This window comes from Puntigrus tetrazona, chromosome 8 (genome assembly GCF_018831695.1).
Source record: "Puntigrus tetrazona isolate hp1 chromosome 8, ASM1883169v1, whole genome shotgun sequence".
Classification (NCBI taxonomy): domain Eukaryota; kingdom Metazoa; phylum Chordata; class Actinopteri; order Cypriniformes; family Cyprinidae; genus Puntigrus; species Puntigrus tetrazona.
The window spans coordinates 6,736,602-6,753,081 of record NC_056706.1 but is presented as its reverse complement, the minus strand read 5'-3'; the positions used below and the strand labels follow the sequence as shown (position 1 = coordinate 6,753,081).

The 16,480-nt window shown below is 35.1% G+C and overlaps 1 protein-coding gene across 1 annotated transcript in view; it reads right to left on the bottom strand.

The window, feature by feature from the left end:
• The window catches only part of doc2d (double C2-like domains, delta), a 32,462-nt gene that overhangs the window by 5,020 nt on the left and 10,962 nt on the right, over positions 1–16,480 (bottom strand). The window contains 6 exon segments of the mRNA XM_043247843.1: positions 246–342; positions 1,176–1,257; positions 9,602–9,726; positions 10,927–10,983; positions 11,101–11,227; positions 16,025–16,134. Of these exon segments, the coding sequence (XP_043103778.1) occupies positions 246–342; positions 1,176–1,257; positions 9,602–9,726; positions 10,927–10,983; positions 11,101–11,227; positions 16,025–16,134 (598 nt within the window).

Below are 16,480 nucleotides of genomic sequence, written 5' to 3'. Positions count from 1 at the left end.
GCAGTGCTTTGAAATAAATTATAATCAGAATTCAAATGAAGAAGGATTGCAAAACTGACAGCGAGCAGTGTTGAGTAGCTGGAAACATTAGAAAGTTTAAAAAGTAATTAAAAAAGTAATCAAAATTAATCAGTTAAGATACTTTAGTAAACTAAAATGGTAACTTGTAATATGTAACCTATTACGTTTCCATAGTAACCTGCCCAACACTGCACACGATCCATATATTTACGTGTAAATCTCACCTATGAAGTCATTGCTCATGCCCAGGTCGTAGTCCCAGACTGAGATCTCCAGGGTCTTCTTGGCCAGCTGATCATGTGGGAGTTCATAGGCGAACTCCTGGGTTGAAGAGGACAAACAAGTGTTTTGGTAGAGGGACAAAACAACATTTATATTTACAGTTGGTGGTCACAAGGTGTGGTCACGCTCCAGTTTGAGCATGCTAAATTATCACATTCAAGGGCTTTGGTTCATATGGGTCATATGATGTTGCTAAAAAGAACATCATTTTGTGCATTTTGTGGTTTAAAATGCAAAAAGCGCATTATTTTCCACATGCTGTACATAATTCTTTCTCTAAGCACTATTTTCTTGAATAGTAAGTAGCAGGTACTTTTAATAAGAGACGTAACTTACTTAAGGTTGTGAATCCTTGCAGATTTAGAATAAAATTTGTCATATATATATATATATATACGACCTACAACACTTTCCCACAAATCTGTTCTTCATTTTGAGTCGAGATCAATCTGTGACTAGAAATTCACGGGTCAAAGTTGATCAAACTTTGGTATGCAGCCTGGAATGAAACTTCTTCACTTGTGCCTCCGTTTCCGCTCGCCCACATTCACATGAATATGAATGGATTTGAACAGAGCTGAAAGTCTAAAGCGCTGCGTGACTGTGGCAATATCCTAATTGTTATGTATTTCTTCCTGATATTTTATTGCGATTATTACTTTAGGTTAAAAAGATCGTAGAGATTGCGTTCCCCTTTAAGGACTATAGACACATTTAAACGCCTTTTGTTTTCCACTGCGTGTAAAAGACATTTTAGTGCAAGTAGACTTAATAAGAATGTCTATTCATTTTTTAACGAACTGCTAAAACCGTAATCTGAGTTAATTGTGGAGCTTCATGTGACCACACCTTTAACGGCTTGAATAGCTGACCTCGTTAAACTCCGGGTTTAGAGTCTTCTTCTTCACTGAGGTTTTGTATTTGGACTTTTTCCCCATGTCAGGCTGCAAAACACTGATAAAGAGCAAGAGAAAGAGAAACAGCCAGAAATGAATCATTGCTCTGCAGAGAGAGTTTTACAACTTCTAAAACATCAAAGCGAATCATTAGCCCGGTTTGTCTCAAGCTCACAAAACATCCACGGCACAGACAAGGGTGTAAGAGCTCATTTTAGAGCGTGGCGAATTATAGAGGAAGAATAGAGATGTATAGAGATGTATAGCGCTGCGGTGATGGTGTTGTTCTGGGTGATTCATTCAATCTATTATTACAGACTGAGAGATGATAATCTCTAATTGAGAATGGATGGAAGTAAGGAATGGATTGAGGACAGAGGATGCATCCACAAGGTCTGCAGCTGATGGAGTCATCAGTGGATTACCAATCAGGACACATCATTTATTATTCATGAGAGATATCATGCTACACAACATGTTACATGGAGAGAGATGGAGAGAGGCCTGTGATGTGGGAAAAAAAAACACGTGGGGATATGATGCAAGAGACGTATTGCCTGTATGGAGTTGTGAAACCTGCTTCCTATAGCCAAAGCAGCGGTATAGCGCACAGATAAAAAGATTTAAATAACACTTATAGGCTGAACAACATTAAATTCACTAATGAATCATACCGGCTTATATTTGCACGACATCTGTGTTGTTAGAGGCTGATTGAGTAAAAGAATTAAACTAATCAAGTAAACTGCAATTACAAAACAATTTAGCTCTTTAAAATGACGAAATCACGTCTGGATATATGCTTTTCTCTGTGGTTTGATGCATTTGAACAGAAAATGATCAGAGCATATAATACAAAAATCTCTGAAATGAAAGGAATTAAATAATGCAAAGATAACTGACAAATAGCACTGCATTTTATGAATAATATACATCAAAAAAATATAATCATATATTATGTAAAATATTAGCGCAACGATCAATCACGTTTAATCACATCCAAACATTTTTGTGAACATAACATGTGTGTGTACTGTGTATATTTGTTATTTATATATAAAGACACACACATACTGTATATATTAAGAAATAATTGACATTTATTTACATTATATGTTTACATAAATATAATTATTTCATATATAAATATATGTAATATATTATATTATTATATATTACTATATATATAAACATTTCTTAAATATATACATGTATGTGTGTGTATTTATATATACACAAAATAAATATACACAGTGCACACACATATATTATATACACAAAAACATTTATTTTGGATGCGATTAATCATTGCCCAGCACTATAAAATGCATAATATAACATGATCAATAGCACTGCATTTTCTGAATAATATACATAAGAAATCTAATAATATATCATAATTATATATATATATATATATATATATATATATATATATATATATATATATATATATATATAAATAAAGATCATTTTAATCATCAGCTTTAATACATTAGTACTTATCATTTTATAAGTAAATATGTATTAGTTACTATTTCTGCCATACAAAGATAAACACTGTAGTAAAATTTGTGCTTTTAGATACTGAGTCATTCAATTCAATTCAATTCATTTCAGTTAAATTAAAAGGTTTTATTCACAGATAAATTCCCCTTAACACATTTAATATGCAATATTTGATCACGCTCTAAATTTTAAATATATGCAGCCAAAGAAAAGTTACGGGACAAAGAAATTAATTCACTTTAAGTCCCTCCAGCATCTTTTTGAGATGCTGCGTATGCGCAGTCACAACAAAATTAACAAATCAATCTCTGAGACAACTTGTTATTCCGAAGACATATCAGGGATATAAAAAAAAAAAGAATCTTTAATGAAAGATGTACTGCACAACTGCATTTAACAAACAACGATCCTGTGACTACTGTGTCTTAAATTAGTTTCTTATCAGCTTATTTATTAAACTGGTGTATTAAAGCAATAACACACTTGCAATCATGCTGTCAGTTTCCATTAAATGTCAATTGGATAGTATTGACGAATTATCATTTAACAGCACAGCGTGTGTTTGGTGCAAAATATGATTTACCACTGGATAATAACCACTGGACTAATGACAAACTATTGAAACTAATAATAGATGCTTGACTGCTGATTCAATATAAAACGAGTCAATCTTTAGATATTAATTGACTAAATTGCTGGTACATGTCAGGATATTAATCAGAATATTAATGATGTTTTATTTCAGTGTGACAAGCTTTATGTCACTGACAGGATGATTTTGCATTTCTAATGACTTTTTAATGTGACCCTATTAATTTTTTATTGACAAGTCCCGTAATAAGTGTTGGATATTAATTGGTTGTCATTTAAATTTATAACATTTTTGGATGTGTTCCCCTACCCCAGGCCCAATGAACAGACAGGGACATGTTTCAGCTGTTTTCTTCATGAAAAGTTTCGACAAAGACATCAATGGTTTATCAGACCTCGAAAGAGTTACAGTGACTGATAAACTTGATTTAAATGGCAAAACTGACTGATGCTAAGCATGCTAATATTAGATGCTATTGGATTAAGCATGAGGCACATAATGTCCTTCTACAGAAGAGCTGCAGGAAATTTCCTTCTTGATACCACAGGGCTCACTTCAGATCTAACCCTAAGGAGACAACTGTCGTCATCTGGGTAATTAAAAGAATAACTGTCGTCCTGGAATAGCCTGTCTACAATGACAACCGTCAGCCCTGAATGAAAGAACAAATTTGGCATGGACAGAATGCTTATGTCCATAATAAGACAGTCTTGAGTATTGGAAATCATTGTGTGGCGAGGGCAAATTCAGATAAATAACAGTGACATTTTCAATACGTTAACTCCCTATTCTTACAGAGCAAGTTCAGTTCATAAGAGCCATAGTAAAACAAGATTTTTTTTAATTTTTTTTTTACATACGATTTACATATATTAAAGCTGAAGTGTGTCATTTGTAATTAGTGCAAGCAGCATAAAATTAGTGCGTGATTATCATTCCTTGTAGCTCAAACAGCAGCAAAGCTGAAGGTCATGGGTTTGATTTCAAGGGCGAACGCGTGAACTTATAAGAAGTACACGGTGAAAGCAACGCTTACTGCCGAATGTAAACATAATTTCTGTTTCACCAGATGCCATGAAAATAAAATGTGTGTAAGTGTGCCCGCGCCCCTTATATATTATGCAAAATACACAATATTTATAAAATACTAGCTGAAAAATTCATGAATACTGCTGCCATCATAAGTATCCAGTCGACACTTTACTATCCAGGGAGGCCACGAGAGAGTCATCACATGATAATGGTGACATTACTACACACATGCATACTTGAAACTAAAATGTACAGTATTTTTTTGTTTTGTACAGTTTTATAGCATTTCATTAATAGCCTCATATGCTCACCAAGGCTGCATTTATTTGACCAGAGTATAGTAAAAATAGCGACATTTCTATTTTAATATATATATTTTAAAATATTTTTTTATTTCTTTGATGTCAAATTGTCAATTTTTCAGTGTCACACGATCCTTTAGAAAATGTTCTGACATGCTGATTTCACTGCTCAAGAAACATTCTTATTATTATGAGTGTTTAAAGTAGGCTGCTTTTTATGGAAACCATGAAATTTTTCAGGCTGTTTTGATAAATACGTTCAAAACAACAGCATTTATCTGAAAACATTTTGTCTCAATTTATCAGTTTAGTGCATCCTTGCTGAATAAAAAGATAAAAACAAATAGTGCAGGGCACTGATTAATCGCATCCGAAATAAAGGATTTTGTGTACATAATATGTGCGTGCATTTTGCATATTTATTATACATATATAAACACACACACATTTAAAAAATATGTTATATTTATATATAACATAAATTACATTAATATAAATATATATATTTATATATTTTTTATCAAAATACACCGTATGTGTCTTTATATATACATAATAAATATACAAACAATATAAATATACATAGTAGTACACACATATATTATATAAACAAACACTTTTATTTTGGATATTGCAATTAATCGTTGCCCAGCACTAAAACAAATGTAACATTACATAAAAAAATACATTATTCTATACAAAATTCTGACCAAACTTTCGAACAGTACTGCACTTCAATAATGTTTTACAACAAATAAAGTAAATATTGCCACCTTTTTGGACGCCATGATGACTCTTTTCCCAAATACTCCTACCACCTTCTATTAATGAGACAAACAGACAGTCCTGTCTCTAACTCACACCAACGCTGGAGCCAATTCCGCTGTGTTAGAAAGCTCAAATCACTGAAACAAACACGGAAATGCTCCTAAAGCAGCAAACAGTTCCAATGTTGACATGTTTCCTGGAAATCAACCTGCTATAGTTGACTCCGCACTGAGATCGGAGAAAGTATGTTAACGTCAAGAAAATTACACACTTCAGTTTTAATGTGCACCTGCATCCATCTATCTCTGAATTAGTCACTAATTTCATTTCGACTTAATAGTTTCTGCAATTAGTAAAAAAAAAGGCACATTCAAGAAGTCGGTGCACGATGCAGAGCGTCTGAATAAACATTCGAATGCGATCCTAAATGTCTCGTCGTTGCAACAAGTTCAGATGAAAGCGGAACTATTGAAATTGTGTCCCATGTAATGACATTAATTAGAGCATGTGCAATAATATCTGCATTCCCTTGTCTGTTCTAATTATGTGGTGATGCCGAGGGCCAGATGAAAATAGAGCTGAACTCTACGGGGTCTCATTCATAATCATTACATACACACACACACACACACACAATCTGAAAAGTGGGGGCATATCTAAATCTCATCAGCCTCTCTAAATACACATTAGAAATATCATTAGTTTTAAATGCCTAGATGCCACAAATACACTCATGTGAGAAAGTACTTGAAAGCATAAAACTAAAACTTTCCAGACGCGCCGCTGTTGTGACAGATACGATATGAATATAGAAAAATGCGTACGTTTGTCAAAGACAGCTTTTCTTCGGCGCTGTTGTTCGCGTCTTCGCTCCTCAGGAAGTTTACTTTCTGTCAGCGGCTCAGCGTAACTGTGCCAGGCGTACTTGAGTCATGAATATTAATTATTTTGTGATGTTCCCCCCTAACTGATTTGCTAAAAACAGACATTTAATGCTAGCCTCAGCTGGATTAGCGTTTACCATGTGCGTTCTTGTTCTCTATAAAAGCAACGGATTGACGGATACTTCTGCTGTGTTAGATCGGTATTGACCTGATTTTAATACTCGTTCCTGTTCTCATTATTTTTTGGTGCAAAGAAAATGAGCATCTTCAAATGCTTCTGAAAATATGTACCCGTAGCTAATTTAACTAAACTAATGACTAGCTATAAAGTTTTTATTTTTATATTTGTCATTTCAGTTCTATTTAATGTAGGACATCGAATTAAATCAAATGAAATTTAAAAAAATGTCAACTAGGAAACTAGTTGAACTCATTTGTTTATATATAATTTTAGTTAATTAGTTAACTACAGTACTAAATGATGAAAGTGTTGTTTCTCATTGAAAATCCTGTTTTTGCTCGGAAATGCATCAAATGCTGGAAGCAAAATGGTTCGCGAATGTGTCCCATCGGCTTTTACGTCATTAATTCAGCCTTTTTATCTTTGCAGCCCAGGAAAATAAACCTCTTTAAAGCATAACAATTATCAGATAATCTGAATTTCAACATTTGCAAAAGTGTTTGCCTCTGCATGCACATAATCTCTTCTGGAGATAATGAACTAATCGCCGATTGCTCTAAAAATAACTTTATTGAACGAAAAAGGTTATGCCTACAAATTATTTGCTCAGCTAATTACGTTCGAGATTGTTCGAACACAGCTGATGTGTTGATTCCTTTCCTGAATTTCTCTGAAATTGCCTGTAGCCTTGCCTTAGCGCATTGATTAAATGGTTTTCCTTCTAGCAACCTGGATATGGTGATTACATTCACATACAAGAGAGAAGAGATAGAGAGTTGTGGGTAAGCTTCCCTGCCTAAGCTTCTTCGGTTAAAACCAGACGCTGTGTGTTGCCTGAGAAAAACATCTCAACAGAAAAAAAAAACATGTGAAAGTCACTAGCTGCTCCTCTCTAAATCTAGAGATTTAGTTTCTCGTTCTCCCTATGGAAGGACTACAGTATTGATTGGCCCCCAGTTTCCTTCAGCAGTTAATCCCTACTTGTGTCCAGTTCCCTGTATTACAGACTAAGCCAGTCTGGCACTCAACAATAACGATGGTCTGACGATCTGCTGACCCCGGGGCCAATGTGAGAGAGTTAGGAGCTGACCGACACTAATGGAATTTTGACAAAAGAAAAACTTGACTGAGAAACATCTGATAGAGTACATTAAAATAAAAAAACAGGTAATCTGCCATCATTTTCAAACAAGTAAGTAAAAAATTATTAAGGTGGTTTAGTGGTAAAATTTCTATTATTATTTATTATTATTTTGAACTGTTTTTTAGGGGGGGTGATAAATGTTTTTAATAAAGAAACATAGTTACAAAAAAAAAAATGGCCACATAAAAATAGAATCAAAATCATAAATATTATATCAAAAATGATATACAAGTAAATAAAACAAAATATTTGAAAAGTAAAAACCCCACAAATATTTATATATATATATTTTTCAAAAATAGAAATTAATTTGGAAAATTGAGAGGACAGTATTTTTTTCCTTCTTTTATTTTTAAGCTTTACTAGATTCACTTTATTTACAATTATTCGTTTTAGCTAATTGGTGACACTGGTTTTAACATTATTGGTATATTCCAATTATGTCGCTTCATTTTATTTTTTAGAATCCATTAAATTATTACAATTAAAGCCTTTATTGCTATTAAAAAGACAAGAGTGACTGATGCAGAAAATCCATTCTAATAAAATGAGTTTGCTGCTTCAATAAATTCCAGCTAAATCCAGCCACAACTGGAATCAACCTCAGCGGACAAAAAGCCAAATAACATCTGGTCCAGCGGTCACAGTGCACAAACAATCCCAGCATCCAAACAAGCCATGCTGTCATACGTGTCACGAGAGATGGAGTCAAAATTTCCACCTTATCCTAAACTATATTGACAAGTCGAGTCCTAAATAAGCGCTAAAGCAGCTGTCACACACACTCCCAGCAGTCTATCCCGCTGTATAAAAGCAGTCCACTCTCTAACAATAGATTTCCACTGCTCCAGTGAGCTCATCAGTGCCTGTAACTGGCACGATAAACAAGGAAATCCTATCTCCTCGGAGCAGATAGCGGAAAAAACTCCTCTGCATCACACAACACATCAAAATACATTCACGATAAGAATGAACAGGACCCCATCGACAGGAAGAGAGTGGTCCAAGATTTATTCATGCTTTATCAGACTTGAGCGGAAAGAGAGGGAGAGAGAGAGAGAGAGAGAGCGAGGAATGGATAGTGTCGAGAAAAAGAGGTATGGCAAATGATAAAAGAGCATGCGAAGGGAAACCGAAGCTGAGAGAGCAAGGTTAAAAAAAAAAAGCAACGACCGATTTTTTTTCTGACTTTCCGTGTGCCTCTTGATTCTCTGCATCCATCTCTGCGCCCCATTAATTCTCCATGCCTTCAAATAAAATCTCCTCATGTCTTATTGTGTGGGTGGACTTTGAATTACTCTTTGCAAGAACCCACAGGGGGACAAATTATGATCAACCGGAGGTACAGAGAGAAATAAATCACCCTGAAATGAAATCCATGATGCTAACTAGGAGGAGGGCAAAGCCAATGAATTGAGTCATATTGCAATAACACGTACTTGCGTTCGCGTGATGCTGTGCTATGCAATGATTCAAGAGAGGACAAACAAAATTATGCTTGTTTTTTTTGATCGTAATAAATGTGAAAATTAAATAAAAGCTGTGAAAATGATAATCATGCCCACCGTTGACTCACTACAGGAGCCCTGGGGATTGTACTCATCTGCTAATTTGCTTTAACTCTATTTGAACAACATCGGTGCTTTGAGGTACTGATTACAATATTAGATCCACTCGTGTGGGGTTGTAGGCTCCAATCATCACACAAAACCCACGGGTCTCATCTCAAACGTCTAAAAACACAAGAAAATGAACAAAAAAGTGCCTGTTCAATGACTATTTGATGCATATTGCGAACAAAGCTTTTTTTGGATCTTGTTTATTCCGACCTCCTTGCATTTTTATGCTTTTGCAAAGCCAAAACTCAGACTTGGCAAAAACAGGAGTTTCCACTATTTTTGACTTGGAAGATACCAGACTTGTGACCACACATGCCTCTTTATCAATTCCTGTAACTTCACCATAGACCAAAACAAAGCAAAAGACTCACATTTTGACAAAAGGGTCTGAGTAGCCGTTCGAATCCATGGCAGCTAGGTGGGCACAGCGAATAATTCCCACAACCAGAGAACTTTTCTCTGTGTTGTACATCAGAGAGACTAGGATACGGCCACGCTAGAAAAACAGAGAGACAGACAGGCTTGGTTTCATTGATCAACATTGATCAAGGCTAAACATCCCCTTAGGAAAAACATGTTTTTGTACTTCTCAATAAAATGTTTATGTGTATATATATATATATATATATATATATATATATATATATATATATATATATATATACATACACACACACACACACACACACACACACACACACACAAACAGACAAACAGACACACACACAATTTCTATAAAAATAAGTATAACTCTTTCAGTAAAACAGCAATTTTCTGTTCATTTAACACACACATATATATACAGTATATATATATATATATATATATATATATATATATATATATATATATATATATATATATATACACTATATATATATAAAGTTTTGAGACTCATTGGAGACTCATTTTTTTAAAAGAAATTTGTCATGCTATTTACTGGAGCAAGTATACATTAAATTGATCAAAATCGACATTAAGACATTTATAATATGGAACATTCTATTTCAAAGAAATTTAGTTTTTTTCCCCACAAAAATATTAAACAAAATAATTGTTTGCAGTTTTGAGAGTAATAAGAAATGCTTGAGCATCAAATGAGCATACTACAATGATTTCTGAAGAGTTGATGGCTGCTAAAAAAACCTGAAAATAAAATAGTAAGCAATATTACTGTTATTATTGTATTTTTGAATACAATACTTTTGAAAGGTGTGACTATATACTTAAAACTCCTGAAGCAAAGAATGTTTTTTTTGTTCAGTTAATATATTTCTGAATTTAATAACCTGTTATCTTAAATTAAGAAATACTTTTAGTTAGAGAACACCATATACAATATGAGTTGTCTCAAAATGTCTCAAAATGTTCATGATAATTTTAAAGATTCTCATTAGCAGACATCCCAAAGAAGTTTCAAACTTATTTGAAATATAATTGCCTTATAATCAGCTACTGAACATGATAACCTTATGGACCAGTACAGTTTATCAGTCCAAATTGGAAAAACAAGTGTTCAGAAAAGTGCTTTGGTTGCTAATTGGTGTTTTGAGATAATAAAAATCAGTTCCTTTTATCCTGGGTACTTGTCCTCGCTGTGCCCTCGACGTGAGTTTTCTGCATTTAGGGCAGTTTCAGTGTAAATAGGGAGTTTCCAGAGGTCTGAAGTGTGTGATGGAAAGTATTGGATCTTTACCTCCTCTTCTGCAACAGGAGCCGCAGGATCCACTGCCTGGCTGTTACCCTCCCGGGTCTGTAAGACCATAGAAAGGTTATTAATAATACAGCAAATACCCAAACACTAAATTATGCATAGTACAAATTCCAATGGACGTAACCTCACAACAGGCACAGTGACTCACACACACACCTGCGCAATTCTCTCGAGGCCCATGTTGTATTTCTTGCTCTCTCCCTCCTTGAGTTTCTTGAGGGCCACCCTGACTTCACCTATGAACTCATTCCGTCCTAAACGATCCATATCACACACACACAGCCTGCAAGAGAGAGAGAGAGAAAGATGGCACTCAAAATCCTTCAGCTCAACTCTCAAGACAGAACGTGTTAAGCGAGTTGCACGCACAGCCATAGAGAGGATACTGCAAGAGAAGCCGAGGCTCTGAGCTGAGAAGTAGGTGGTATTGACTAGAGGCCATTTTGACCATTTAATTTGTGCTGATAAAATTTAATTCGTGCTGATAAAAGCTTTTGGAGCCATTAGATATGGGGAAAATATTAACACTTATTTTAATATTTTCATGAGCACCCAATTATTACTAAAATCAAAATGAATTCAGATAAAATGACTGCTGTATTTAAATTGGGCCAATCCGCAAGACTAGATTGCTTTATAAAAATAGTCACACTATTAATTTTAAAACATTTCATGCATCGCTGTTTCATGGCAGAGCTATTAAACCTACAGCATTACAGAATGAAACAAATGACACTGCAATCTAAATGAATTATTAAAATGATTTAACAGATTTGTTTATGGCAAAAACCCCAACAACAATAAAAAAGTTACTTTTTTTCCCAATGTCTCTTTGAGTGCACATGTAAAACACTTCTGAGCCAGTTCTTTTAATAAACGGATAAACTTTAATGAGTTTAATGTCTCTACAACTGAATCATTCAATCAATCATTAATTCTTAAAATCATTCAAAAGAACAAATAATTCACAAATTAGATACTGGGAAAAATGACCATATTGTTTTTTGCACAATTTACATTATCCTGTTTAACAGTGCCTAAATGTGAACCTGAAAATAACTAAAATCACTTTTTAGTGATATTACAAAACTGACTGGTTAAAATGACTTCAGGAAATAAACTGAGCCAATCTAAAAATCTAGATTACTGTATAAAAAGTGGCATTTTTGCATTCATTTTTAAGCATTTCACGCACGCATGTTAGTTAGTTGAATGATAATGATTTAAAAGTAATGGTTCCTGAAGATAAATAGTTTTGCTTTGTTAAAAGCACATGTAAAAACGAAGCTGCTGAAGTCTGAATCATGAACAAATAATTCATAATTCAAGTCTATTTGATTCATCACATTTGACTAGTGAATTGACAATTTGATCCAGTTCTTTTAATAAATGAGTAAACTTTAATGAGGCAAAAGACTCTACAACCACAAAGGAGTTTTTAAAATCATTCAAACAATTTATTCACTGAATTTGCCAGAATGCTTACTGAATTAAAATCTGACTCACTGAGCCGCATCATAAATTTTATTCATGTTTGACTTGAAACAAACCTCTTTCACAGTGTTTGTGTCCTTAATCCTCTACGGACAAAGTAATGAAATATGATGTGAGATTATGATTGCAAGTTAAAGTTCAGTTTTTAATAATAATAATAATAATAATAATAATAATAATAATAATAACAATAATAATATATGCTTGTGTATGTGTGTGTGTGTCCGTATACTTTTTTATTATAAATATATAAATATATATATTATGCTATAGCCATATTATTTTTTATATTAATTTATAAAAAAACTTTTTCTCATAACTCATTTATTGGAACCTGCAAAACCATTTATCAGTCAATCTCTAGTGACTTTGAGAAAGAGGGAGCTTAAGGGAACAAAAAAAATTAAGCAAAGTGCACAATATAAGAAAAGACAGATGGTTTTTACGTCAGCAAGAGAGGTGTAATGGAAAAAGAAAACTGGGTAAAGAATATATGAAGCAAAAAAAGCAGGATGAGGAGACAAATTCCAAAATGTAGGAGAGGAAGAGCTGAAGTGTTAATGTGGGTGTCAAAGAGCGAGAGCGCGAGAGGCTGCACGTAAGCAGATGACACTAACATCATGATCTTGTTGGCTTCTCACTTCTTTCTAGGGCTCGATTACTCATTCTTTCCAGCCAGGTGTGTACACATGCTCACATAAACATATGCACCAACACTCATGTGGAGGTGGATAACAGGTGCTTTCTACATCCTGTGACCTGTCTTAGAGACCGTTCTTCCGGAAGCTGCTATTTATTACTTGTGGGATTGAGCTTTCCTTGTTAATGCCAGTCACAGTGATTACGTTGAGAGTTTGCATGCATGTGGAAGTCACCAGCATGCAGGACATCCGAGAGACAGGTACTATTCAGTGTTTATTCAGTACTGAACTGTGAGTCAGATGAGTCATGGGCAGACCCACGCAGAACCTGTGCCCGCAGTATTTCACAAAAAAGCTCCACAGGTTTCTGCAGAATTTGACTGCTCGAAATTTAAGAATTTTTTTTCTCATGTTTATTACATAAGTGGATAGATGAATGGATGCATAGATGGATGTTCAGGCCAATAGAATGATGGATAGATTAACCGATTGTATGATGGATGGACAGATGGAAGGATAGCTAGAATAATGGTTAGATTGACAGATAGAAAGATGAGTGGATGAACAAATGGATAGGTAGAATGATGGATATATTGACCAACAGAATGATGGATGGATGGAATGACCAGTAGAAAGATAGATGGATGGATGAATGGACAAATTGACCAATATAATGATGGATTGATAGATGGATGGATGTAAGGATAGCTAAAAAAAATGGATATATTGACAGATGTAAAGATGAATGGATAAACGAGTGGATAGGTAGAATAATGCATATATTGACCAAAAGAATGATGGATGGATAGATGGATGAATGGACAGATTGACCGGATGGATATAGATGGATGAATGGAAAGGTATAATCATAAAATGATCAATAGATTTACAGGTAGATAGATGAATGTACATATGGATAGCTAGAATAACGGATAAATTAACCAACAGAAGAATGGATGGATGTACAGATGGATGGACAGATTTACCAACAGAATGACTGATGAATGGATGGTGAATGGATGGATGAATTGGATAGCTAGAATGATGGATAGATTGACAGGAGGAATGATGGATGTATAGCTATAATGTCAGAATGATGAATAGATTGACTTATAGAAGAATGAATGGATGGATGGATGGATTGAAAGAATGATGGATAGACTGATAGAATGACGGATGAATGGATGAATGGATGGATGATGGATTGAAAGATGGACTGATAGAACAGTGTACGAATGGATAGAAGGATGGATGGACAGATGGAACAATGGACTGATGGACTGATAGAATGATGTATGGATGGACAGATGGATGGACTGACAGACAGCTAGAATGCTAGAATGATGAATAGCTAGATTAATGATAACTAGATTAATAGAATCAGAAAATCTAATTGTTTTCACTATGATAAATAATTCCTCTAATCCCACTAATTCCTAGATCCTAATAGTCTAAAATTTTAAAAAGAAATCCCTCTCCACAACTGTATATTAAACATCAAATTTCTGATCAGCAGAAATCGCTACATCATACAGATTCACTCCAGTGAGGGTAGAAAAATGACACTGTAAAGTGTCACATCTAGTTAGGGCACAGAGTCAGGGTGTTTTTAAAATGTGGGACAAATTTGTCAGCTAGGCTCTTATAAGACCACTCGACTCACACTGCATACTAATAAACAACGAACACATACTGTACGCTTCAGTGACATCTGTTATGATGGCGACTCCAGTAATAGCATAGGATGCTTTTCTATAATAGCACAATAGCACTATTGATAACACAGCCATTCTTCAGAAAATGTTCCCCGGCAATAGGCTGCCAGCAGCACTCATTGTTCTCATGTGGAAAATGACATTCACATGACAAAAGACAAGCTGACGATAGTAAAGCAGTTTATTGACAAAAGGCCATATGGGAGGAAATATAGTAAATATGGAACTATTTGCACTGGATAGCATAAAATCCGAATTCCTCTCGCCTCACCCTTCACTGAACAACTGCAGCCGGATTTGAGATGGGCCAGCTGTCACAGCCCAGACACAGTCACAGTGACAAGGTGCTGACGCCGCCCAGGGTGACACTCCATCTACGCCCTGGGCTCCGACAACCTGCTCTTCAGGATGATGGTCACAGAGCGTAACAGAGCAGAAAGAATCATTGCATCAAACTCATCCTTTGGGATTCCAAAGTGGCGAGAATCCATGTTTTACTACAAGAAACAGATCGGCACGTGTCCCTTTTGGCACAATGCATGCATCTAATTGTGTTTTTTTTTTAACTCTTAAAAAAAAGTTCATTAAAAAATTCACAATTCAATATCTCAGCATACTGCAGATGCTAAAAACTCTGGATTGAAGCACTGAGGTAAATCGGGGTTGAGTTAAAAACCCTTTCAGCATGAAACTCGAATTTTTCACGCTCTCAACCAAAAAGTGGAACAAGTAAAGCAAGCGGCTTCGCTCTCTCTTTATCTCTGCCTCTCTCTCATCCCGCGAGAGCTCCCGCTAGGTTTGTTTCCCAGCTGTGGATCACAAGGGTTTCTATTACATTTCTAGAGAAATTGCCCCTATCTTGTTCTGTCCTCTGAGTTTTATAGCTCAAATTGTAGTGTACCTCTACACATAAGGTTAAGCCCAAGTGTGGGTGTTACCTTAAGGCTATTGTGTGTTATTGCACGACAGAGACGTCCACATACACACACACTCACACACAATGTGCCACTATGCTTCTGCGAAGTTTACTTGACCTCAAAGTAATGAAATTCACACATGCACACACACACACAAATGTATTTCACACATGTTCTCATTGTCATTAATAAATCAGATGGAGACATGGGATTTGACAGAGAACCATATGTTCAAAGGTGAATTGGAAGTGCAAGTAGAGCCAAAAATACTTGAAGCTGGTGAGAATCATGGGAAACAGAGGTAGTACAGTACCTGAGGGTTTTGGTGGTCATGTCAGCAGCCGTGATGCCGTGATAGATGAGTGTTTCATTCCACACTGGATTCAGCGTGTTCTTTAAAGTCTTGGTTCGCAATTTATTTGCCTGAAAAACAGAGGAGATTGAGACTGATAACAAATTTAATCTATTTACACACTGGGTCAAGACAAAGCTGCTCGTGCACAATTTCTGCTGGCTTTGCAACAGCTGTGCACACACATAAATTTGTTCTTACATCAGTCTAATATTGATGAACACAGATTATTGTAAATAAGGGAACGCATGCTTCAGTTAGTCATTAGCATAAGACACCCCCAAACTATATCCATTTAAGGGCTTCCACAAAACCTTTCCAATCCATTCATCACTCTCTGAAAATGCTTTTTGCATACTGAGCATACAGAGCAATATTTTCTCTGACAGAGCTGTGTTTTTATTAATCTGAAAGTAA